The 27956-nt window shown below is 34.3% G+C and overlaps 1 protein-coding gene, 1 non-coding gene and 1 pseudogene across 5 annotated transcripts; 1 reads left to right on the top strand and 2 right to left on the bottom strand.

Moving 5' to 3' along the window:
• On the bottom strand, positions 1 to 27808 carry LOC114195691 (uncharacterized). Of its 4 annotated transcripts, none has more exons than XM_028086238.2 (10): positions 27691 to 27808; positions 27537 to 27610; positions 5108 to 8020; positions 2700 to 3647; positions 2166 to 2278; positions 1795 to 1863; positions 1378 to 1704; positions 1168 to 1248; positions 689 to 974; positions 1 to 611 (listed from the first exon to the last, which is right to left on the bottom strand). In XM_028086238.2, exons 3-10 carry the CDS (start codon positions 7986 to 7988, stop codon positions 148 to 150), a joined length of 5169 nt encoding a protein of 1722 aa, XP_027942039.1. In that variant the 5' UTR covers positions 7989 to 8020; positions 27537 to 27610; positions 27691 to 27808; the 3' UTR covers positions 1 to 147. The 4 variants fall into 4 exon arrangements, with proteins under 4 accessions (XP_027942039.1, XP_085521679.1, XP_027942040.1 ...); XM_085665553.1 differs by having other exon boundaries at positions 1 to 602; XM_028086239.2 differs by having other exon boundaries at positions 27537 to 27607; positions 27691 to 27805.
• Positions 11007 to 21763, top strand: LOC114195191 (uncharacterized; annotated as a pseudogene).
• Positions 13877 to 13983, bottom strand: LOC114195727 (small nucleolar RNA R71). The gene has a single exon (XR_003606560.1). It is a non-coding gene; the product is annotated as a small nucleolar RNA R71 (small nucleolar RNA).
• Positions 27809 to 27956: the final 148 nt, after the last annotated feature.

Here is a 27956-nt window from a genome sequence, read left to right as displayed (position 1 = left end):
AACATAAACATCTTGCTTTATACACCCCATATAACAGTGCATTCAGAAACTGAGTCATTCTTAGAAGAATCGCAAATAAGACTAAATGTATGTCTAAGGAGAAACATAAAATACATAAAACCAAAGTGTTTGACTAGAACTTCCAAATCAGAGAAAGTCGAAACATTTTGTCTGAGCTTCAACAAAGTCATTAAGAATCCTTAGTTCTTTCTTTATGTTGTCTAGTTCCTGAGTTAAATGATCATGTCTATTAACAAACTCACCAATTCGTGTCTTTGCTTGGTCCAACTTATGATCCCTTGTCACAACACGTTGACGCATATCATCAACCCACGACCTCTCAAATCCAAGTTGAACAGCTTCATCACATAGTTTAAGGAACTCCTTTTCTCGCTCAGGATTAACGCTGCCAACACTTTCACTTCGAAGGAATAACAACATATCAGCCAATGTTTTCAACATCCAAGCTTGAAAGCGATCACTAAACTTCTCACAGGCATTCCAGAGATGAGGATATGCTTCTATCGCTTCCACTAGCAGAGAAATTTGTGAATCATTGAGATCAACGAAGTGTTTGTACTGTTCCAATCTTGTACGAGTATCTGCAGAAGCTGTAAAAAGTTTAAGGACATATAAATACAGGATGGAAAAGTGACAAGAAGATAGCAACAACATGGAGTAACCGCACCTCTATTATTTGAAACAATTCCTATTTCCTTTGTTTTATCCAACAAGCTCACCCCTTCTTGGATTTTGATATTTTTATATTGTGCTATTTCTGACTTGTCTTCATGCATCTCATTATCTTTTTCAACTTGGGAATCTTGTGGAAGTATATCTGCACTGCTTGACTTGTGAATTGTAACACCACTACCCAAGCTAATGTTATCTACACCAATTGGCAAGGTTTTAATTGTAGTTCCCTCTGCTGCAGGTCCATCTCTGCTCCTTTGTCTTCCTATTTCCTCAATATTCTATTCATCACGAATGGAAAAGTAATGTTTGTGTATCTTTGAAGTTATAGCTTTGAAAAACGATTGTTTCATAATGTACATCATGTGTTTATACCACAACAATTTCACCAATTTTAGTTGTTACCATGATTATAAGCAGATTTATTTTATGCAAAGGAGTTACCATACAAGTTTGAGATGAAGTTCTAATTACCTCTAAAACAGAAGTTGGTATTGAAAGTTTATCTGATGTCGTAGTTTTTCCAATGTTGTTTGCCTCTGTTTCATCAGTGCTCTTTACAATGCCAAAAGTTGTGTTGATTGATTAGTAAGTTAAGTTTCGTTATGGTTATTTTTATTTCTTCCATCATGTAGTTCATCAATATATCATTTTTTAGAAGATTAAAATAAAATATATAAATACCTGAGTCATGTTTGGAGAAGAAATGAGTGAGAAATTTTGGTCCATCGCTTGTGGGACTGATGTCATTTCACTTTTTCTGTGTATTTTTTGGAACTCTTGTGTTTCAGACACCAGTGTTTTTGTTTCAATTGTCTTATGTTGACCTACCATTTCAACTCTGCTATCCGACATAGATTGATTGTCATCATTGAGTTGTGAAGAAGATGATTTAATTTCAGATATAGGTGGATCTTCATGGCTCATTTTGATGGTACTTTGGGTTTCTCCAAGTGGATTTTGTTGGTCTGTCAGGTATGATCCAGTCGTTGATTTTCCATCCACCAACTCCTATATGAAGTGATGAATAGGTAGTAAGTAATAAAAAGTGTTTGGTCATTCCATTTCTCAAATATTTAGAAGAGCCTAATGTAGAGTTACCTGTGAATATGTTACACGATTAGACTTTTCATCCACCTCTGACTTTATTGAAGTCGCATTAACCAGTTCCTATAAACCATAATCTTTCTCAGAAAGTTTCTTATCTGATTTTTCATTGATCTAATCAACGATAAAATATATAGAAAAGGAGCATCTCAATAAGTCTGTTTTTTGAGAATAATAATAATTATAAATGAAAAGACTATTTTTTAATTAATGAATCGAATCTCGAAGAAAAAAAGAAGAAGAAGAGATGAAGTTTGTCAAGTATTAGTGAAGCAACTGATGGTGTATATATACTATAGTTTAATGTCATTGTTATTATGATTGAATTTCAGTAGGTTAAGTTGGATAGGTTGATTGGTTCTGACCTGTGAAGAAGGCAACTCAGTAGAATTGTTGCTTCTAGAAACTTCATCTAATCTCTGTATTTCATCCATCAATGACTCAATATACCAGCTATAAATTCCAGAGTTTTCCAAACCTGTAGTTCAATATATAATTAAGGACTTCATTTAGCAATGGAAAACAACACAACCTCAACATTCCGTGAATGATCATTACATTGTCACAATTAAAAAAAAAGGGAAAAGAAAATAGAATGTAGACAATTATAAATACTGGTGATTATTTTTGTACAAGTGTTTGGTATAAAATTTGAATAAAATATTTAATTTGTTCATATTTTCTTTAGGTGGATCAAAGAAACATAAATGATTTGGTAGTTGAGGGTAGTTATTTGAAATGCAGTTATGCTCTAATTCTACGAACAATTAAAAATGTTAGCTGAAGAATTGAAATTTCACGATTGCATTATTAAGCGAAATCAGCATGAGTAGTTTATATATAAAGGTTCCATCGTAAGATGCAAAGTTTGCAACAACATATCCATGCATAGTATTTACCTTCTAATAAGGAAGTTTTTTGTGGAAGCTCATGAGGAGTAATTGTTGAAGTCAAGGAGAGTTTTGGACAGTTGCGAACAATGCGATACTTGACATTTAAAAATATAGTCTCTTGGTTAAAATTTGAAAGATGCATAAATATTAAAAGTTGGAGTTGTGGAAGTTGAAGTTTGGTGTTTCCTGTGTTGTCGTATTCACATCCAATAAACTCTTGTAGTGCAGTGGCTCCCTCTATGAGTAGAAACTTCAAGTTGGAAAGATCATTGGATACATATACAGAGGTGAAACATTTCAACTTATGACATTGTTGAATACGCAATGATTGTAGTTTGGGGAAGCATGGTCGTGGAGAATAAGCAATGATATTGGAATCTTCAATGACATGTCTTAATTCATCGCATTCACTTACATATAGATCATCCAACTCTGGAAGGGATCTCAACATAGACCAAGGAAATATTACTTTCAATTTTTGACATTTTGTTATGAATAATGAGTAGAGATGTTGGAGGACAAATGAGTTGTTGGTAGCCACCCAAATATGAGTCATTCGAGGTAGATATGCCAACGACAAATATTCTAACTTTAAACTCACTTGTTGTTCCATCAAGCGTGGAGTTTGCAAATGGTTCTCAATATTCACTACTCCTCCAACAAAAGCCATTCCGAATATATATTCCAATGACTCACAATTCGAAATACTTACCCTTTTCAAACTTGAGAACATTGAAATGTCACTTTCAAATTCATGGTCATCTTCAACCATGTTTTCCTTTTTATTTCTTTTCACTCTTGCAGGAGTTACTATATGCTTCAAACCATCACACTGATCTATGTTCAATTCCTCCAATGAAGTCAAGGTCTTAGCTACAGAAGTCGTAAACAATGACTCCAACATTGGACATGAACGTATCGTAAGAAGTGCAAGGCTGGACAGAGAAAACGATCCTGAAAATCAATTAAAAATAAGAAAATGTTAGTCTAAGAGTTCATAATGATGAATAATAATCATCCAAAACAATTTTCTTATGCCCACTTCACATTTTCACCATCTTCCTGTGTGTTAAAATTATATACATAATTTTTCTTAACTTATTATATTTTCTTAACTTATACACTTACTTTTCCAAATAAATTCATATACATCACTCTTATTATAACAACTTTTTTTAAAAAAATTGATCTCCAGGGACTAAAACCACAAACCCAAAACATCAAATAATCAGGTGATAATAATGAAAAAGAATCATCCAATACAATTTTCTTATGTCCATTGCACATTTTCACTATCCTTTTTCTTTTAATAATTTCAGATTTAATTACCTTGTTTAATCTCTACATTTACAAAAAATTCCATCTTAGTTTTGGTTCCCATAATCTAATAGTATATTTTTCAATCTATATGATACCATTTGTAATTTAATTTACTCATCAAGATAATATATATGAAAACTAACTAACTAACTGTAAGGTCAGAAACACACTTATTGGATACATTTCGAACAAAAATCTAGATTCAATTCTTAAGGATTAATGGAGCCAGTTTCAATTTGTTAATAGCTATTACCAAACATTTGATATTAAGAAAGTTATCTACTACTTTTTGTCAGTGAGAAAAAATATATACATAATTTTTCTTAATATAATATATTTTGATAACGTATAAATTTACTTGCGTATATAATATTATATATATATATATATATATATTATTTTTTTATATTAGATTATATTATGACTTATTTCTAGAGTTTAATGGAAAAATGACTTCAAAAATATCAAATGGTTTCAAAAGTTAGATTAAGTCATTTTTCTTTCATGTTTGTATTCTGTTTTAGCAGAAAGTTTCTCCACTCCATGTAGGAATCTTTATCACTTAATATTGAAAGTAGATTATTCAATCTTCACTACATATTTTTCTAATAAATTATATTGATATCTTTAAGTTTTTTCCAATTATCCTGATAATATACTTTTTCAAGAGATCTTCAAGGAAAAAGTGTTTTTCGACACCACTATTATAAGAAAACTATTAGTCATTTATATAAATGTTAAGTCAACAAGTTGAATCTTGTTTACAAAACATTGATCTCAAAGAACTAAAACAACAAACCCTATCATCAAATAATTTAGTGATAATAATGAGAAAAAAAATAATTAAAAGACAAATTTTCTTGTGCCTGCTACGCATTTTCACCATATTTCTTTTAATATAATACTAAAACATCCGGGTATTTATAATTGTGTAATTGTTTAATTTATTCACCTTAATAGAAATACCCAAACAACGTGTGGGTTTCTATATCTAGTTTTATTTAATACCATATATTTTATTGAACATGCAAAAAAATAATAAAATGTACAAATGTGGGTTAAAGATGGTTATGAGATGTAAATGGAAAATGTACCTGAGCTATGGTTCACAATAGGTGGTGATGGAGTTGAAGTGCTTTTGGAAGAAAATATCAATTGGTTAGACTCAAAATGTTGATGCTCATTTTCCTCAATAATTTCATCTTTTGCTTCTTTTTCATCTTGGTGTGCTGATGGAACAACATCTCCAATTATTTGTTCAAGCATATTGCACTCTTGTATCCCAAGGCTTTTCAATTGAGGTAGGCCTCCTATGATACCGGCAGAGAATACATCTTTTAATTCTCTACAATAAGTCACCTCCAAATCCTCAAGATTTTGGAAAATTTTGGAATGCTCGAAATGCCCAATTGCGAATTCATCTTCACTCTTCATCGTTTTGTCATCATTTGTTACTATATGCTTCAATATATCACAACAGTATATTTTTAATGATTTCAAGTGCACCAAACCTCGAGCCATGTCATATGTGAAGAGAGATGTCAACTTAGGACAATATTCTATAGATAGGATCTCTAATTTTTCAAAAGATCCATCGACAGGTACACAACCATGCCATAAAGCCCTTAAACACTGCATATATGCTATTGTCAAGCTACACAATTCGGAGAAGAGATTTCCCACCTTATTCAAATGATTGCTAGTGTCAATCAAACACTCTATTTCAGAACTTTGTATCTTTAGTTGATTCAACTCACTCATACTTGCTCCAATTTGAAATATATCAGGTACGATATTTTTTGCACCTCCCTCAATGTTTCCCATCATTAGCTCCTTTGCGCTTTTGGCCATACGCATAATAATCTCATTTGATATGTCAAAATGACTAAGCGCTAAAGTTGCATGATAAGAGCAAAACTCATCTTGTGGAGAGTAATAACTGAGTTCATTGTATCCTAACACAATTCCATACCTTTTTAATGTTTCGGGGAGGACACTAAATAATTCAACGTTTCCATTCCAGTCCTTTTCTAAGATATACAATTCCTCTAGAGATGGGATTAGTTTGATCTCTTCAAAGTTCTTCCTTTCAATGTCACATTTACTAAACTCTAACAATTTCAAGTTTGAAAGTTGTGTAACTCCAACATCGGTTTCTAGTTCAAGGAATGAAGGCAATGAACATCGACGAAGTGAAAGACTTTGAAGTTTCTTCATATATCTTACAAAGGAGATGTCACTCAATTTCCAATACTGAAGGACTAAACAACGAAGATTTTGTAATGTTTTGAAAGACATGGTTGACAACTGCAGCTCGTTGTTATAATTTTGATTACTAACAATCAAAACTCTAAGTTTTTCCATTTTTTCAAAAATTGCATCAGATACTTCGAATTTTGTTTGTATGCTTAAAAACTCAAGATTGGAACAATCCATATCATTTGGAAATTTCACACACCATAGATATCTCATTGAACCATGCTCCAAAGTTACATCTTTTTCTAGTTCACACTTGATGACCTTATTCTCATTCTTTGCTATCCATTGGGCTACATCACGAACCAAGTCATGCATTTTGACATGTTTATCACCTACATCCAACAACAAACAAGAACTTACAAGCTTAATCTTGGTTGCAGTCACTTCAGTCCTTGCTTCTTCGTACGTGTCAAATCCATCAACCACACCTAATCCAATTGCACATCTTATTAAACCTTCGATTGGAATCTCATAATCTTCAGGGAATGCAGAGCACAACAATAAAAGTGATTTAGCTTCTTTAGTGTCTAGATTATCGTAGCTTAACTGTAAACACTTATAGGGATCTTGCAAACCTTTTCCAATATTGATCGGCTTAGAACTTTTCAATTTATTCAAAGCAGAACGCCATACGTCCTTTTGTTTTTCCTTCAAGCTACTGGCAACAGCTACAATGGCAACAGGCAATCCTTTACATTCATTAGAAATTGATATTGCCAAATCCCTGATGGTTTTAGGGGTGTCTTTAGATATAAGTGCTTTGTTTTGGAAGAGAGCCCATGCTTCTTCATCAGTTAAGATTGGTAGATAAATTATTTTTTGACAATCCATTAAAGTACAAACTTCTTCCAATCTAGTGGTAATCAGAATCTTGCAGCCTTTATGGTGTTCAGATGAGGGAATCCCTATGCGACCAAAATCAATTTTCTCCCACACATCATCTAAAATAATAAGAATATTTTTTTCCTGTGTTAATCTCATGAACAAGCGTTGGGCTCTTTCCATTTCTTGGTTTTCTGGAAATGTATACTGCAATGAACTTGCAATTTTTTCTTGAATCCTGGGAATTGCTACTGTACTAGACACAGACACAAAAATAACTTTGTCAAAAAGATGCCCAGCTTCTGCTATCTTCTTAACTTCCATTGCTAATGTGGTTTTACCACAACCCCCCATTCCATACAATCCAATCGTGCCAACCCCATCATATTTCAATGCTTTCATTACTTGATCATAAGCATATTTTCTACTCCCAAAATTCATACTTTTTTCTGTGAGAATATCAAAAGTGTTTGAAGGAATTGAGGCAATGCGTTCAAGTTGTATATATTGTCTACCTTCTTGAATGATCTTTTCAAGCTCTGCCTTTTTATTTGCCAACTTTTTTCCTAAACGGTATCGCCAAATCCAATTTGGACAGTACCCAAAAAAACAACTTTTTCTGGCATTTGCCTCTCTCAACAAACGATTCACATATTCTGAATCAATCTTTGCATTCTCCAACCATTTATCAATAACTTCACTAGTCTTTGAGGTTTGTCTCCGAGCATCTGTGACACGTCTTTCTACATTCTCTCTTGTTTCGGTCAAGTTGTTTTCTTCTTCTTCAAGCTCTTTAACAAAACCATTAAAGCACAAGGAGTATTGTAATTGATTGAGACCCTTACACACCAAATCTTTTGAAATATCAGCCAAAAGACCATAAAGGCTGTCCATTTATTCTCCCCACTAAATTCAACTTAATTAACCTGAAATTACAGAATATATATAAAGATAAACATATTTGATATTGAGTTCCATACTTAATTAAAATATAACTTTAGACATGTTAGATTAAAAATGTATTTTATTCGTATTTCAAATAATCAATGTATTAGTAAAATTAATATATATATATATATATATATATATATATATATAAATATATAATTATTTGTGTTTCAATGATTACTTATTACAAGTAAAAGGGGATGAGGAAGAATATTTGATAACCTATACGATTTTCCAGAACATGAAAATTGTTCTTTTTAATGAATAAATACAGTTTATCTTCTTCTTTTTTGCATTCAATATGGAACACGATTTTTTAGATATTTTCCCTTAAAAAAAATCAAAATCAAATATAAATATACTTAAAGGTCAAATAAATTGTTTGTCTAATAATTATATTGTCAATATAATTATCAATTTAAAATATGTTAAGTACAAATACTTGTTTAACGTGATGTAAAAATCTACGATGCATTCATACTTTAAAGTGAGTCATGTATCCGTATCTGACTTGTATTTGTGTTCGATACTCTATGATATTTTATTAATACCTATCAATGAAGTATCTAATCTATAAAATAATAGTAATTTTATGATAACAATAATTTATAATTTTTTATTTTTGACAATGTTTAGTATATATTATTTTAATTTGGATTCATACAATAACAATCATATAGTTACCATGTTTTTAAGAATTTTATGTATACTTTTCAATATACATATATTATGTATCGTATCCTATAATTTTAAAAATAAATGTATCGACATATCGATCCAGGGCACTCAGCTCGACCTTGGCCAGGGTCAATTCGGCATGACCTTTTATCCAAATTGACTTGGTACGCTACGGTCGAGGTCGACTCAGCTTGACCTTCAGTCTTGACTAACTTCGCTCAACTCTTCGGCTAGGACAAATTTTGCTCGACTCTTCAATCCATACCAACTTAGCTCAATCTTCAGTCAAGACAATTTTGTTTTATCTTTTGCCCGACTTAGCTCAGTTCAACCTTCGATCTGATCCGACTCGACTTGACCTTTTGTCCAACTCGGATCACAATTTGGACTGACATAAGTCTGACTTGGATTGACCTTCTACCCAGCTTGATCCAGATCAACCTTCGACCGAGCTCGCCTCATCACAACCTTCAAACGAAACTGACTCGACACACTCATCAAGGTGACTTAGCTCGACATTCATCTTGAACGACTTGACTTGACCTTCGGATCAGGTTCACTTATAAGACCCGAGAAATTTAAATAACTAAATAATTAATTAATTAATAAATGCGAGCAGTGAGAGCCTTTATGGCATTAAATATTGATTGATGTGATGTGGAAAAGTACTAGCTTAAACAATTTAGAGTACTTTGATTGTGTGAGAAGATTTGAGTTCGAGTCCTATGTATGTCAATTCTGTGATGTTTGATTTATTATTAATTTTTAATAATAATATGCATGATCATGTTGAGTGATAACATGATTATAGAATTAGGTGAATTATCACAAAATATAAATTGCTTGAGTGGTTAGGCATTGATTTGATGATGAGCATGGTGGGGTTGAAAAACAACCAAATAATGGGCTTTGAATAACAATTAACCTCACCATAAGGGGTTTTTGACATCTGTTATTGTGACATAGGCAGAGGGTAATTCAAATTCTAAGCAAAGGAAAGTCCCAGGTAAGGGGAGCTGACTAGTTTAATCTCTTCCTTTGAAAGAAGATTGTATGTGAATTATTGTTTACAATGTTTTGTTTGATTGAATTATTGTTTACAATAAAAAAAAATGTGATGCATTTGTTTTATATTTTAGAAATTTTGATTGTAATGGTGATATAGTATCATCAAATTTTTGTTTGAATGTTAAGTATGTGATTGATGAATTTTAGTGATACGAAATCTAATATAGCATGAATGCATTGAGGTTTTCTTGATTTGTGGGTGAATGATGCAAAGGAAAGGTTAGGGTTTATGTTTTTCTTTTACAGTGGCGTGACTTGGGGTTGCACTCTAAAGCTTTCATTTTTTTTTTAGTTATATGAAAAAGTAGTTAAATGTGGTGTTATGGTATGCCGCAATTAAGGTTTTAGAATAATTAGTAATTTTCTTTGGTAGTGTTTTTTTATAGAAATTATGATATGATATAATTAGTAATTTTTAATATATTATATAAGAGGGGAATGGAATAGTTATAGAAAGTGGTTTATAAATGAGGATTGCAGAGGTGATTTTATTAATTTAGGTTGGTATTTAATTAATTGACTTTAGTTGCATTCGACTTTTAGGGTGCGTGTTTAGAGTTCTTCTTCTAAACACAACACATTTATTATTATTATTATTATTATTATTATTATTATTATTATTTTATTTTACTACTACTATTATTATTATTATTATTATTATTATTCTTATTATTATTATTTCTATTATTATTATTATTATTATTATTATTATCATTATTATTATTATTACTATTATTATTGTTATTATTATTTTCATTATTATTATTACTATTATCATTATAATTATTATTCTTATTATTATTATTTATTTTATTTTATTTTAATATTATTATTATTATTATTGTTTTTATCATTATTATTATTATTATTATTTTATTATCTTCTTTTATTATTATTATTATTATTATTATTATTATTGTTATTTATATTATAATTATAATTATTTTATTTTTAGTTTTATTGTTATTACTATTTTTTTTAATTATTTTATTTTACTATTATTATTTTTATTTTTATTTTTATTACTATTATTATTATTATTTTATTTTGATTATGATTATTATATTATTTTATTATCATTATTAACTTTATCGTTTTTATTTTATTTATGATTTTATTATCATTATTATTATTTCATTATTAGTGCTTTATTTAATTATTATTATTATTATTATTTTCTTTTTAGTTTTATATTATTTTATTAGTATTGTTGTTTTATTATTATTGTTTATTTTATTTTATTATTATTTTCATTATTTTCATTTTTATTTTTGTTGTTTAATTTTATTATTATTATCATTATCGTTATTATTGTTGTTGTTGTTGTTATTTTTATTTTTATCCTTATTACTATCTTATTGCCTGTGCGATATTTTGGGGAAATGATTATGTGTTTTTCTTGGTTTGTATATTGTTTTGTTGTCCATGATTGTGTGTTGGGTATAACACTTTTGTTTTGATGGTTATATATGAATTTAGAAAGGGATAGATGTGTGTTTATAATTGAATGATGCATATGAGCTGTGATGTTGTAAACTTAAGTATATGAAGTATATGAATGCGTATTTTGGGTTCTGGATGGTTGAGAATTGAATTGTTTGATACTAGGAACTTAATTAGAGTACCTAAAACTAGTAGTGTCACATTACTGGTGTAGCCCCTGACGGTGAAGAGTGAAGCGCTAAGCAATAACCAGAAATAGGGAAGCTTTGTGTGTCGTGATGCCTGACGGTGTTGTGGAACCGTCAAGTGGTCTGCACTTCCATTTCGCCTGGTGGCGCTTTGGCAGCGCCAGGCGATATGCAGGAGCAAGGGTCCATTGCAGATGAATTTGCATGGATGGGTTTGAGGGCTTGGTTAGGGATATGTTGGATCAGTTACGAGCGGGGAGGTTCGTATGTTCCTGCTCACACTTGAGGCTACTATGAGCGGGGAGGTTCATAGTAGGTGTTCAAGCATGTTGGACTACGAGCGGGGAGGTTTGTAGAGTTGGACAACGAACGGGCAGGTTCATGGAAGCATTGGAATCCCCAAGACCAGCTTGAGCATGTATCTTGTATAAGGCAGTGTGTTTTTCTTAATTTCGTTTTAATGTGTTGCGATATGGACTTGGACCAGGAGGTGCTTGATTGTGTCATGAGCGGGTAAGTTCATGGCTAGTGGTGAACACGTGGTAATATGAGCGGGGAGGTGATAAGTGTGATAATTACCTATTGTTTACACTTCTTAGAACCTCTTATTTGTCTTTTATTCATGTATTTTTGTGTTAATCTCATGAAAGAATTTAGGATTTTGTTATTTATTTCAAAAACATGTTTACTTTGATGTTTGTGGACTTTTGTAGAAAAGAATGGAAGATTGGAGAAAAATTCACTAGTTGCTGTTGCTGTCTGGAGCCATTAGCCTAGCTAGCTGGATGTACTCGCCCAGCTAACCAGACTCACTAGCCCAGCGAACCAGACTCACTAGCTCAGCGAGGAATGCTCTCTAGCCCAGCGAGAATGAATGTTGGCCCAGCGAGTTTATCTTTTTGCTCAAACATTAAAAGTGTCGAGACTCGAACAGAAAAGGGAGTTTTTTGGTGGGAGGAACACTGCTGGAACTCAAAACGAAGGCAGAGACATTTCTGGAGCTTAAAGGATCAATCTTTCTTCATCCATTCTACCATTTCAACTCCATTTGTGCTCTAGATGTATAGGAGTAGCTAAACTCCATTTCATTGGGGTTGGATGTAATGTACCTAAACTCATTATAGTTTCATCTATGCAATAGAATCTCTTTCACTGTTTTTGTGTTCTATCTAAATTATTTTCGTGCATGATGGAATATCTATGCATTTTGGGTGGTATCTAATCATTGGAAAGTGTTTTGGAACCATAGACATGGATAGAACAACCTAAAGGTTTGGTTCTAGACATAGACCAAAGCTTTTGGTCATTCTAGACATCGTTTTTAATGTGTCTTTTGTGTTTAAACCTCTAAGGGATTAGTAATTTTTACATAAAAGTTCAAAACATACCCCTAAGGGATTAGGGATTGAATACCTTTGATGTCAATGCTTGAGTAGATGAGAGATTTATATTGTGAGGTGCTTGCTTAGAGTTTTGGTCATGAATTCCAACCCCAATGAGTCTTTGCCTTGGTATTTTATCACTTTAAAGTTTAGAAATTCTTATGTTTTCACTTGTTTCGAATTAATCAATGGTTACATTCAACACTTAAATTAGTAAGTACACCTAGTTAACTAAACAAACGCAATTCCCGTGGGAAAACGATACTTGGACTTACCATTTTTATTACTTGCACGACTTGGTACACTTGCCAAAGTCTTAACAAGTTTTTGGCGCCGTTGCCGGGGAGTTGTTTGTTGTTTAGGCAAATTGTGTGCTATTTACCGATTTAGGCTTATTCATTTCATTCATTAATTTATTGCTTTTTACACTTTTGATTGTATATAGTCCAATTGTATATACTTACCCTTCTGTGCAACTTTTCTTTTCTAGTGTTTCTTGTTTTGCATGAGAAGTAGAACTAGAGCTGATAATTTGCTCTTTGATCCTGAAATTGAAAGAACGGCTCGAAGAAACAATAGTAGAAGAAGAAGGCAAAGCAGGGAAGCTAGAGAAGCAACTGTTATTTCTGATCCAACTCTCATTTCTTCATCTGATTAAGAAGAGGAAGACATGGCAGAAAATCCGCATGATGATGCTAGAGGTGAAAGAAGACGCACGTTGGAAGATTATGCTGCATTCACAGGGACCATTAATTTCAACAGTATTGCTCGACCAACGGTGAATGCTACAAATATGGAGATGAAGCCAGCTCTAATCCACTTGGTGCAAAGTAATCAGTTTAATGGATTGGCTAATGAGAATCCATACACGCATCTGGCCACCTTCTTAGAGATATGTAATACAGTAAAAATCCATCAAGTGCCTGATGAAGCCATTCGCTTGAGTTTATTCCCTTTCTCATTGGCGGGAAATGCCAAGGTTTGGCTAAATTCTTTCCCCGAAAACAGTCGCACTAGCTGGGAGGATGTGGTTTCCAAATTCTTGAGCAAGTATTTCCCTCAATCCAAGATTAACAAAGGCAAACAAGAAATCTCTGCTTTCCAGCAAGACGTGGATGAGTCCTTGGGGCAAGCATGGGACAGGTTCAAGGGATTGCTCAGAAAAACTCTCATTCATGGGTTTGATGAGCCCACACAACTTACACTTTTCTTGGCAGGGCTGAAATCTCACTCAAAGTTAATGTTGGATGCATCAGCGGGAGGAAGTATTAAGTGGAAGACACCTACTGAAGCACGAGAATTGATTGAAAATATGGCCTCCAATGACAATGAAGTGCACAATGAGAGAGCTCAATCTCAACAGAAGGGTGTTCTGCAACTTCAGTCTCATGACGCTCTACTGGCACAGAACAAAATCATGACACAACAGCTTGAAGCTCTCATGAAGAAGCTCTCTCAACTTCCGCAAGATCTCCGAAATGTTTCTCAAACTCAACACCAACAACAGTTGCAAAATTGTGAGTTGTGTGGTGGGGATCATCCCAATGGGTAGTGTGCCATGCAAAACACATCTCAAGAAGAGGTTAATTACATGGGTAATACAAGTCGCCAAGGTAATTACAACCAAGGTTGGAGGCCTCACCCAAACCTGGGACAAGCAGGACCCTCAAATAGACCACCACCTCAACAATTTCAGCAACATCCCTCTTTGGCAGATAGAACTTCAAAGATTGAGGACACACTCAATCAATTCATGCAAGTGTCAATATCCAACCACAAGAGCACTGCAGCTGCTATCCGTAACTTGGAGGTGCAAATGGGGCAAATAGCTAAGAGGATGGAGGAGAAATCCGATACAAATTTTGCAGCTAACACTGAAGTTAACCCAAAAGAGCATGTTAAAGCTATTACTACAAGGAGTGGAAAGGTGTTAGAAGAGAGAAAAGTAAATAGAGATGATGAAAAAAGAGAAGAAAATGGAGAGTTACATGAGAGAAAAGAAGAGAGCATTGAAGAAGATGATGAGAAGGTTGAAGGAGGACATAAAGAAATGGGTGAGAGAGAGAAGAATAAAGGAAAAAGTGTTGAAAAGCCCTTACCTTACCCTAAAATCCATTCTAGAAAAGAGAAGGAGAAGCAATTTGGGCGATTTTTAGACATATTCAAGAGGCTTGAGATTAATATCCCCTTCTCTGAAGCCCTCCAACAAATGCCTTCATATGCTCGATTCATGAAGGAGTTGCTCACAAAGAAAAGAAAGTACATTGAAGAAGAGACCATCGAAGTTCAGGGAAATTGTAGTGCCATCATCCAAAAGTTGCTTCCACCAAAGTTTAAAGATCCCGGTAGTTTCACTATTCCTTGCACTATTGGTGAGTTGGCTATTGGGAAAGCACTAATCGATCTGGGAGCAAGCATAAACTTGATGCCTCTTTCTGTGATGAGGAGGATTGGAGACTTGGAATTGAAGCCCACAAGAATGACACTCCAGTTAGCATATAGGTCTATCAAGTGCCCCTATGGAGTCATTGAGGATGTGCTAGTGAAGGTGGACAAATTCACTTTCCCAGTGGATTTTGTCATTCTAGACATGGAAGAAGACACTGAAGTTCCGCTTATATTGGGCAGGCCATTCATGAAAACTGCAAGGGTGCTCATTGATGTGGATAATGGTCATCTCAAGGTGCGTGTGGAAGATGAGACTGTCACTTTCAATGTTTTGGAAGCTATGCAACACCCTGGTGATAATAGCAACTGCTTTAGAGTGGATGTTCTAGAAGAAGTGATTGAGACTACCAAGAGCCAATTGCATGTGAAGTCCCCACTTGAGAGGGTTTTGATTGAGGCATGTGATGAGTTGACCCTTGATGAGGAAGCGGAAGTGGAGGAAGTGACCAGACAACTAGAAAAGCTCAAGGAGATATCTCCTAATGAGGTGAAAGTGGAAAAATTGGAGAAGGAAAAATTTGATGATCAAAACAAGATTGAGCTTAAATTGTTGCCTGATCACCTCAAGTATGTGTTCCTGGAAGGGGAAGCAAGGAAGCCTGTGATAATTAGTAGCTCTCTATCTAAAGCTGAAGAAGAGAAATTGATTGAAGTTCTTAAGGCAAATCAAGGAGCTATAGGGTGTCACATTTCTGATTTGAAGGGGTTAAGCCCAACTTATTGTATGCACAAGATTATGTTAGAGAAAGATTACAAGCCCATAGCACAACCACAAAGAAGATTGAATCCCACTATGAAGGAGGTGGTGAGAAAGGAGGTGCTAAAACTCCTTGAAGCTGGAATGATATACCCGATCTCTGATAGTGCATGGGTTAGTCCTGTGCATGTGGTGCCAAAGAAAGGAGGTATGACAGTCATTCAGAACGAGAAAAATGAGTTGATTCCAACTAGGACGGTCACCGGGTGGAGGATGTGTATTGACTACAGGAAACTTAATCAAGCCACTCGAAAGGATCATTTCCCCCTTCCCTTCATGGATCAGATGTTGGAACGTTTAGCAGGACAAGCGTACTATTGCTTCTTAGATGGTTATTCTGGATATAATCAGATTGTGGTAAATCCGGAAGATCAAGAAAAGACTGCGTTCACTTGTCCATTCGGTGTGTTTGCTTATAGAAGAATGTCGTTCGGTCTGTGCAATGCTCCTGCTACATTTCAAAGATGCATGTTAGCCATCTTTGCTGACTTGGTTGAGAAGTGCATTGAAGTATTTATGGACGACTTCTCTGTGTTTGGCAAATCCTTTGATCTCTGCTTGAAGAACTTAGATGCAGGGATGGCAACGGGGCGGGACGGGGACGGGTTTCGCTATCCCATACCCATCCCCGCATAAAAAATTCATCCCCATCCCCATACCCAAACCCAACGGGTATCAAACTTTTTTCCCATCCCCATCCCCACCGGGTAACGGGTATAATCTCGTACCCATACCCGTACCCGTGTTCTAACTACTTCAATATTAATTTTTATAAAAGAAAAAAAATTACGGTAAAGAAAACATAATATTATGAAATATTCAATATTAGGAGGATTTTCTTCGATGCCAAATACCTTAAAATAAATTATAATTGTTTACATTTTATATTAGAATACCAAATAAAATTTCATGTGAACCAAAACATTTATTAAATTTGCAAACTACAACATTGATGAACTTAGTTGATAAAATTAAAAAATATTTCAAAAAAAATATAAAAGGAAAACAAATATTCAAATTAAAATATATTTTAAATGTTTGTTTACTTCAATTTTTTAAATTCTAATGAATCTCTTTTCTATACATTAATAAAAGTTATAATATATCACTTGATCAAAATGACACAAAGAACAAATAATAAACATAATAATAAAAGGAAAACAAATATTCAAATTAAAATATATTTTAAATGTTTGTTTACTTCAATTTTTTTAAATTATAATAAATCTCTTTTTTATACACTAATAAAAGTAATAATACATCACTTGATCAAAATGACACAAAAAACAAATAATAAACATAATAATAAAATTTTGACATAGATTTTGTATCTTTTGAACTTCAATATATGTTGGATAGTGACAAAAAAATATTCATAGCAATTACATTAAATTTTTATATTGTAGTAAATAAAAGTTATTTATACAATTAAAGTGAAAAAAATTACAGTATGATTAATAGTGAGTTATAAAATAACAAATAATTAGATAGAATATATCGAAATATTATTCTACATGATGAAAATAAACAATAAATAAAAATATTAAAAAACTAACAAATGTGTGTTTTAGAAATAATTTGAGAGACTATCGAAAGAAATCGCACAAAGGAAATCAATTGTATAATTAAGGTATGATAAAATGAAAAATACCTTAGAGAACTAATTATTAAATTACGTTTGAAGTGGTTAAAATTAAATAGAAATATCATTAGTGACCAAAAAATTTGTCATTAAATTACAAATAAATTAGTAATTAAATTGACCACTAAATCAAGTATCGATTCGATCATTGAATCAATCACTAATTTAGTCATTGATTCAGACAATAAATCAACTACTACCACCAATGACGAAAAATAGTGACTGATATGGGTTACTGACTAAATCAGTCACCATTTCATGTTTTTCTTGTAGTGAATTATCATATACTATTCCTAAATATCATTATATATATATATATATATATATATATATATATATATATATATATATATATATATATATATATATATATATATATATAATTTTAACCACTTCAAACAGAATTTAAAGTGAAAAAATTACATTCTGATTAATAATGAGTTATAAAATAAAAAATAATTAGATAGAATTTATCGAAATATTATTCTACATGATAAAAATAAAAACAATAAATAAAAATATTAAAAAATTAACAAATGTGTGTTTTAGAAATAATTTGAGAGACTATCGAAAAAAATCACACAAAGGAAATCAAATGTATAACTAAGATATGATAAGACGAAAAATATCTTAGAGAACTAAGAAAACTTTCAAATATCAACATATATACTTAATGGTTGAAAAATAACGAAAATTATTTTAATGAAACAAAAGAGTTCTTCAAATTAAATAAAAATTAATAATAATAATAATAATAAGTAAAGAATTTTTTTTATATTACCTTAAATTGAGAGTATAAACATTCTCATGTGAAAGGAAAATTTATAATAAATAAAAATATTAAAAAATAATATAAATATTCAAATGTGAGGCATAATATTTTTTTATTAACATACATCATTTTAACATAATTACATAAAGGTTATGATAAGATAAAAAATATATTGGAGATGTGAATGAGTTTCATGACAAATGAAATAATTAAAAGAAAAAAAAATAGAAAAAAAAATATATATATATAGGAGTTACTTGATTAATTGTGAATATTTTAATAATTTAAACGAGAATGGAGATATGGCGGGGACGGGTATTATGGCGGGTATATGTACATCCCCATACCCATACCCATACCCAACTGAAAAAGTCGGGGATTCCCCATACCCATACCCATACCCAGTCAATGCGGGGATTCCCCGTCAAAACGGGGACGGGTTCGGGCAATACCCACGGGGACGGGTTTATTTGCCATCTCTACTTAGATGTGGTGATGAAGAGGTGCATAGACACAAACCTTGTGCTCAATTGGGAGAAATGCCATTTTATGGTGCGTGAAGGAATTGTGCTGGGACATAAAATTTCATCTCGGGGGATAGCAGTGGATAATGCCAAGGTTGATGTAATTGAGAAATTGCCTCCTCCTTCTAATGTGAAGGGGGTTAGAAGTTTTCTTGGGCACGCCGGGTTTTATAGAAGATTTATAAAAGATTTCTCCAAGATTGCCAAACCCTTGTGCAACCTCCTTGTTAAAGACACTCCGTTTGAATTTGATGAAGAGTGTTTGAAAGCTTTCAATATATTGAAGAACAAATTGATTTCTTCCCCTGTGATCATTGCTCCAAATTGGAAACAAGACTTTGAGATAATGTGTGATGCCAGCGACTATGCTATAGGAGCTGTTCTTGGCCAGAGGCGAGAAAAATTGTTTCATGCCATTTATTATGCAAGCAAGGTCTTGAATGGAGCTCAATTGAATTATGCCACAACTGAAAAGGAGTTTCTGGCTATTGTGTATGCGCTTGAGAAGTTTAGACCTTATCTCATTGGGTCTAAAGTTACCATTTACACTGACCACGCTGCCATTAAATATTTGTTGACCAAACCTGACTCCAAACCTCGGTTGATTAGATGGGTTCTCTTGCTTCAAGAGTTTGATTTGGAGATTAGGGATAAAAAGGGGAGTGAAAATGTTATTGCTGATCATCTCTCTCGGCTAGTGAATGAGGAAGTGACATGCAAAGAGAAGGAGATCCAAGAAGCTTTTTCAGATGAAAAGCTTATGCTAATTCAGGAGAGGCCATGGTTCGCTGACATGGCTAATTTCAAAGCTGCTGGAGTTCTCCCAGATGATTTTACATGGCATCAAAAGAAGAAATTCTTGCATGATGCAAAGCAGTTCATTTGGGATGATCCCTTCTTGTTTAAGCTTGGCGCTGATAATCTCTTGAGGAGGTGTGTTACTGCAGAGGAAGCTGCAGGGATCCTGTGGCATTGCCACAACTCGCCATATGGTGGTCACTTCAATGGTGATAGGACAGCTGCTAAAGTGCTTCAATCCGGGTTCTATTGGCCCACCTTGTTTAAGGATGCTCATGCTCATGCCAAGAGCTGTGATAAATGCCAAAGGATTGGAAGCATCTCGAGAAGGCATGAAATGCCACTGCAAGCTATCTTAGAAGTGGAGGTCTTTGATTGTTGGGGAATTGATTTCGTTGGTCCCCTCCCTTCTTCATTCAACAATGAGTATATTCTAGTGGCAGTCGATTACGTCAGTAAGTGGGTGGAGGCAACAGCTTGTCAGAAAAATGATGCCAAGACTGTCATCAAATTTCTAAAGAGACAAATTTTCTCTCGGTTTGGAGTCCCCAGGGTTCTCATCAGTGATGGAGGATCCCATTTCTGCAATGCCCAATTGGCCAAAGTCTTGAAACACTATGAAGTGAAGCACAAGGTTGCTTCACCTTATCATCCACAGACTAATGGTCAGGCCGAGGTGTCTAATCGGGAGATTAAGAGGATTTTAGAGAAGACCGTGGCTTCATCTAGAAAAGACTGGTCCTTAAAACTTGATGATGCCCTCTGGGCATATAGGACTGCCATGAAGACTCCTCTTGGATTATCACCTTACCAGTTGGTCTATGGCAAATCATGTCACTTGCCTGTGGAAATGGAGCACAAGGCATACTGGGCCTTGAAGTTTTTGAATTTTGAGCCCTCTTTATCTGCTGAGAAGAGGAGGATCCAATTGCTGGAGCTTGAAGAGATGAGGTTAAATGCGTATGAGAACTCTAAAAGCTACAAGGAGAGAGTTAAAATGTATCATGATAAAAAGCTACTTAAGAAAGAATTTCAACCCGGCCAACAAGTGTTGTTGTTCAATTCAAGGCTCAAATTATTTCCGGGTAAGTTGAAGTCTAAATGGTCTGGACCCTTCACCATCAAGGAAGTCAAACCCTATGGAGCAATAGAGCTGATGGATCCCTCCTCGGAAGATCCACAAAGGAGTTGGGTTGTGAACGGACAGCGACTTAAGCACTATTTGGGGGGTGAGGTTGAACGCCTCACCACTGTCATTCATCTAGATGACGCATGAGCCTACAGGCGTCGAGCTAATGACGTTAAACAAGCGCTGACTGGGAGGCAACCCAGTGTTTTGAGTTTTTCTTAGCTAGTAGATTCAATTTCACCAACTTTTGGGTGCATCAGGTCTGTCACTGTTCGCCCAGCGAGTGACCACTAGCTTCGCGAGTCTGGTTTTTAACAGAAAAACAGTTCCAAAATTATGCAGACTCGCCCAGCTAGCCCCCACTCGCCCAGCGAGCATGACCCCTGCAACAACAAAATCTTTTGTCCAATAAAATCGCTGGGCGAGTACTACTCGCCCAGCCCTTTTTGAACGAATTTTTGCCCCTGGAGCTACTCGCTGGGCGCATAAACTCGCCCAGCGACTCTCTTTTACTTAAAAAAAAAAATTTGAAATTCGAATTTTTGGGGGGAAAACCCGACCACTCGCCCAGCTAACGATTCCACTCGCCCAGCGACTGTGCAGCATTTAATGCTGTCAGCGGTTAGTTGGGTCAAGCCTGCTTTTTAAATTTCTGAAGCAGCTCGCCCAGCGAGTGGTATCGGGTCGCCCAGCGAATGACTGCGGTTATTCCCCATTATTACTTTTCATTTTTAATCCAATTTTCTCCCTTCTTTTTACCCTAGCCGTTCCCCTTCCCTCTTCCTTGCTCAGTTGCGCCTCCACCTTCACCTAAGCTCACACTTTGCACTTTTGCTTCCATTTTTCACGTTTTCTCTTTGTCTCTTCCATCAAATGGCTCCTCCTAAGACTTCCCATGTTGCTAAAAAGAAGAGAATTACCCGAGGCTCTTCTTCTCAGAATCCCCAACCAGACTTCATGGAATCAGACATGGTGCAGAATTTTGATCAACATAAATTCTCTTCGGAGACGGCTGCCAACCGCTTTGCTGAGATAATGCCCAGGAGCTTGATACCAGAGAGGAAGGTCAAATTAAATCCTGGGGAGTATGATGAGTTTCGTTTGGAGCTTGAGAGGCGAAACTGGCATAAGGTGTTAGCAGACCTTCCTAATGAAATTGATGAAGTGTTGGTAAAAGAGTTCTATGCAAACGCATACCAGCAGGTGAGGGATGGCCCACGTCAATGTAGGGTGCGGGGGAAGCTGATAAAATATGATAGGAAGACAATCAATACCTTTTTGAGGACGGCATCACCTCCTGCGGGGCACGTAACTCCATTTAGTGAATTCTCAAGTGCTCACAAGGATCATGATGCAATTGCCTCAGCTTTGTGCACCCCGGGTCATACTTACATGTTGGGCGTCAATGGCAATCCCATCCGCATTCTCAGGAAGCATCTGACCTCATTGGCACAAATGTGGAGTGCCTTCTCCTACACCAACCTAAGCCCCAACACTCATACTTCAGATCTTAACTTAATGAGATCTTATCTCATTTATGGGCTCGTAACAGGTATGGACATGGACGTGGGGGCCCACATTTCTCAGGATATCGCCTACACTGCGGACATGGAGAATGTAAAGTTGGGTTTTCCTGCACTTATCACAGCTCTTTGCAGGGAAAAGGGAATCATTGCTGACACTCCTGTACTCCTCTCCCTCCAGCCACCCATAGACAAAAAGTTCATAAGGAAGAATTGCATTAGTAGGGTGGAACTCAATGAACCTGCACCACCACCCCGAGCAGCCCGTCCACCCCGAGCTTCCTCTTCCTCTCAGTCCACACATGATCCTTCCTCCACTTTCGAGGCATCATTCCAAGCAGCCATGACCAAAATGTTTGCAAGACAAGAGGACATGTGGCTGGGTCATCAAGCACTTAGGCAAGGCCAAGTCAACATCATAGATAGCATGCACCATTTGTCTCTAGGTGTTCCAGATTTTCCAGATGATCTTATCATGACAGGAGCACAGTTTGATGCACGCATTCCTTGGCCTGTGGGCAGGCCTGAGTCTCAGTGGGGGGGAGGTTCTATTGCTGCTGATGATGATCCTGATGCAGAAGAAGGAGGTCAGGAGGACCCTGCTGATGATGATGACCCTGATGCTGAAGAAGGAGAGCAGGGAGGACCCTGATGCAGTTTGGAGTACTTTGATTGGTGTTTTTGTTGGTTTATTTAGTTTTTGCTTTCAGTACCTTGTTTTAGGGTGGAACACTTGCTTGATAGTTGAACTAATTCTCTTTTTCTCTTAATTTTGTTGGCCAGCCTTGTTTTAGATGCCTTATTTTGTTGTTGGCATTGGGAGCTTTGATGTCTTTTCATGTTATCCTTGCATGATCTTGAGCATTTTGCTTGCAAATCCAAGAGTGAGAATGTGGACGTGGTTGCAATTTGATTAATTCCTTAACCTTGTGTGATTATGACCAGGGGATTGAATGGTGAGAATTGTGAGAATGTGTTTGGGAGTGTATGTGAGAAAGCTGTTGTTGCTATGGATTTGAGTTTTGCATGATTCTTGTAAATGCACATACACACTTGATTAGAAATGAGAAAGGCACTTCTTTGTTTTTATGTTACATAGCTACTTGGCCAAATAGCCACCCTTGATGCTTGACTTTGATCTTTTGTGAACCTTTTGAGCTTTGTTATAAATTCTTTTTTTTTTTTTTTTTGTGACCCCTAAGCCTATAAAGAGAAATACATCTTTACCCACACCCTAGAAGAAGAGAACAAATAGTATGTTATGAGGGTATAAGTTGGGATTAAGTTTGGGGGAAGATTGTGTGAAAAAGTAAGGGGTGAATTGGTTGAGAATGCCTCTTAGTAATGTTTGAATATCTCTATAAAAAAAAAAGAGAGAAAAAGAAAAAGAAAATGAAAATGAATGAACAAAAGAAAAAGGCAAGCAAAGAGGTTGCTACAGATAAAAATGAGGTTAGAAGGATATGGGAGCCTATTTTTTATATGAAGGTAGAGGATGTTGATGAATGATTTATGCATATTTTGTTCTCTTCTTCTCATTTGGTGTCTTTGAATCCAAGAAAAACCATGTTTCTTCTAGCCAAGCCAAGCTACAACCCTTAAAGACCTTTTGATCTAAATCAAGTTGTGTGAAGTGTTTTTGAGATGAAGTGCAAAGGTTGATGAAGTAGTTTTCTTACATGCTGAGTTTGAGTTGTTTAAACACTTGTCAGTTGAGTGAAACACTACCATGGTGAAAGCTGTGATGATTCTCTTTCCTGTGTGCCATATATCATTCTGGTTTAAGGATTTGTGTTGATAAAAGCACCATTCCATGTTCACTCTTTGAAATGCAAAAGACTTTTCTCTATTTTGTGACAAGGATAGTGTGAGTTGATATCATATGCTTCTCTTTTTGTGTTGATCAGGCTAGCCTTGCTTCTCTTTGCTGTTTTGATAGTTTTTCTTTCCATGAGGACATGAAAAAAATTCAAGTTTGGGGGAGTTGATAAGTGTGATAATTACCTATTGTTTACACTTCTTAGAACCTCTTATTTGTCTTTTATTCATGTATTTTTGTGTTAATCTCATGAAAGAATTTAGGATTTTGTTATTTATTTCAAAAACATGTTTACTTTGATGTTTGTGGACTTTTGTAGAAAAGAATGGAAGATTGGAGAAAAATTCACTAGTTGTTGTTGCTGTCTGGAGCCATTAGCCCAGCTAGCTGGATGTACTCGCCCAGCTAACCAGACTCACTAGCCCAGCGAACCAGACTCACTAGCTCAGCGAGGAATGCTCTCTAGCCCAGCGAGAATGAATGTTGGCCCAGCGAGTTTATCTTTTTGCTCAAACATTAAAAGTGTCGAGACTCGAATAGAAAAGGGAGTTTTTTGGTGGGAGGAACACTGCTGGAACTCAAAACGAAGGCAGAGACATTTCTGGAGCTTAAAGGATCAATCTTTCTTCATCCATTCTACCATTTCAACTCCATTTGTGCTCTAGATGTATAGGAGTAGCTAAACTCCATTTCATTGGGGTTGGATGTAATGTACCTAAACTCATTATAGTTTCATCTATGCAATAGAATCTCTTTCACTGTTTTTGTGTTCTATCTAAATTATTTTCGTGCATGATGGAATATCTATGCATTTTGGGTGGTATCTAATCATTGGAAAGTGTTTTGGAACCATAGACATGGATAGAACAACCTAAAGGTTTGGTTCTAGACATAGACCAAAGCTTTTGGTCATTCTAGACATCGTTTTTAATGTGTCTTTTGTGTTTAAACCTCTAAGGGATTAGTAATTTTTACATAAAAGTTCAAAACATACCCCTAAGGGATTAGGGATTGAATACCTTTGATGTCAATGCTTGAGTAGATGAGAGATTTATATTGTGAGGTGCTTGCTTAGAGTTTTGGTCATGAATTCCAACCCCAATGAGTCTTTGCCTTGGTATTTTATCACTTTAAAGTTTAGAAATTCTTATGTTTTCACTTGTTTCGAATTAATCAATGGTTACATTCAACACTTAAATTAGTAAGTACACCTAGTTAACTAAACAAACGCAATTCCCGTGGGAAAACGATACTTGGACTTACCATTTTTATTACTTGCACGACTTGGTACACTTGCCAAAGTCTTAACAGGAGGTTCATATTATGATGCTCTCATGTGAGGATACGAGCGGGGAGGTTCGTATGTTCCGTGCTCACACTTGAGGGCTGCTGCGAGCGGGGAGGTTCGTAGCTGTTAGATCACGTGTGTTGGACTACGGGCGGGGAGGTCCGTAGAGTTGGACTACGAGCGAGGAGGTTCGTAGAGGTAGGACCATGAGCGGGCAGGTTCGCGGAAGCATATATATCCTGGGTCCATGGTCATGAAATTGTGAATTAGAAACCTTAGGGCAATAAGGTTTCTTAGTTAAGCATTGGCTGAAATAAATTAATTTGGGGGTGAAATTCAATGTATTAAATTATATGTTTATATTGTTACATGAGCTCACCCTTTCTGTGTGTGTTTGACGATGATCGTGTAATTCGTTACACGGGAGCAGACGTTGTTTCAGGTGGAGCTGGTGACACTTAAAGTCGAAGAGGGGTTAGCTTGGGAAGTTTTATAGACTATATTTGACTATTTTGTAAACATTTAGTTGATCATTTTTGAACTATGTAAGCATGGAGTTTATTACTTTATGGTTTTGAATTTTGAGACATTTTAGTAAGGTTTTAATTTTCCCGCGTTTTGGGAAAGAACTTTGAATAATAATGACATATTTGATATTATTTTACTTCATTTTATTTAAATTAGTAATATCCGACCGGAATGTTACATGACTCGTCTCGACCTATGACACAGACCAACTCTACTTGACTTTTAACCAAAGTCAATTTGGATCGATCTTGTCATCAACCATCTTGACTTGACTTAGAGATACTTTTGTTTTATATTTTCAAAATGGAAGAAATATCCAAATTTAAATATAATTCAAATACTATTAAGTCAAATAATTTGGATTTGCATTATTATAAACTGAAGTTCACAATTTAGATGTATTGTGCATCCCTATATATTTGATAGAAAATAATAAGTAGAAGAAGAAAAAATAAAAGGAAGAAAAATACAGAACAAATCAAGTTTGTTCTAATGAAAATTAGAAAATAAATTCCTTACAAAAGATTTTATAATTTTAAAGGGCAAAGATTAAGTTAAATGGTAAAATGAATATTTTAATATAAAAATATGATTTGGTTATATATAAATATTAGATTTTATGTGGAAATTGAGCCTTGGAGAGCTAACAAATTTTGAGTTGAATATGTTGTTGGATTTAATGATGGAACAAAACCACAAATACTGTATATGATGGAATGAGTCTTTATAAAGTCATTACTTTCCCTTACTAGTTTTTTTTTTTTAAACATCTTTTAAAGTAACTACGTTTAAAAAAATTAGAAAATGATTATTAATAATAGATCTAATGTTATTATTATTGTATTTACACATTTATAAATTACCTAATAATAAAAAGGTTTCTAAAATATTTAATATTCAAATACATGATACTAGATAATTAAAATTTTGGCCACGCCCAAAAGAATTTCTAATTTCTTTTAATTTAAAATTTATTATACATACATACATACATACATACATATATATATATATATATATATATATATATATATATATATATATATATAATTACTAATCATAAACATAAGAAAAAATTTAAGGATGTAAACATAGTATTTTATTACTTTCTTGTTTGAAGAAAAAATATTGTTATAGATTTCTTTATCCACATTATTTTTTAAAGACAATATCTACTCAATTAAAAATAAATAAATATATTTTTCAATTTCAATGTAGTAATATTTAATAGACTACTAAATAATTTTTAAGCTTAATTATATATAATATCTATTAAATAAAAGAAAATTAAGGAACTAATGCATTGGTTGAGTTTTTCATGTAGTTGACTATAATAATAACATAATATTTTCGATTTAAGATATAAATCATTCAGATTTAATTCTGATTATATATTTATAAATCTTAACATAATTTCACACTAGAGAAATGGATAAATTTGGTGAAATTAAAATTAAAAGAAAATGCAATAGGAGATAAAAACATTGAGAAAGCTTTAATCACGTACCTCTTTGTTTAGAATATTGATGCTATATAAGTACAATAATGGGTGACTTGGTCAGAAAGAGGGTTCAAAGTCTGCTGCAAGAGACAGTGAATATTGAATAAATGATGTAAAGAAATTTGCAACAAGGATTTTGAGCAAAGATATGAAACCTTACCTCTTTAAAATATATATTTGTGGAGATTGGTGAGTTTATGATCCGAATGTTGAGTAGTGTATGAGTTGGTGTGGTGAAATGAAGAACAATTATAGGGCATAAAACATGTGAAAGGTAACCTTGTATTCAAAGAAAAAATGAAGATATATAGATCATCTTTTATTCTTTTTTCAGATTCTTTGAGTGTAATAACCGAAGTGTTGGTAATCCCTGGTTTGAAGTTATGCCTAAAGTGTTTGCAATAACTTGTGTGATCCTTCATTTAA

The sequence above is a fragment of the Vigna unguiculata genome, chromosome 8 (genome assembly GCF_037176805.1).
Source record: "Vigna unguiculata cultivar grain cowpea cultivar isolate G323 ecotype 2 chromosome 8, ASM3717680v1, whole genome shotgun sequence".
In the NCBI taxonomy this organism is placed as follows: domain Eukaryota; kingdom Viridiplantae; phylum Streptophyta; class Magnoliopsida; order Fabales; family Fabaceae; genus Vigna; species Vigna unguiculata.
Note: the sequence above shows the minus strand (reverse complement) of the source record. Positions and strands in the feature narration are given on the sequence as shown.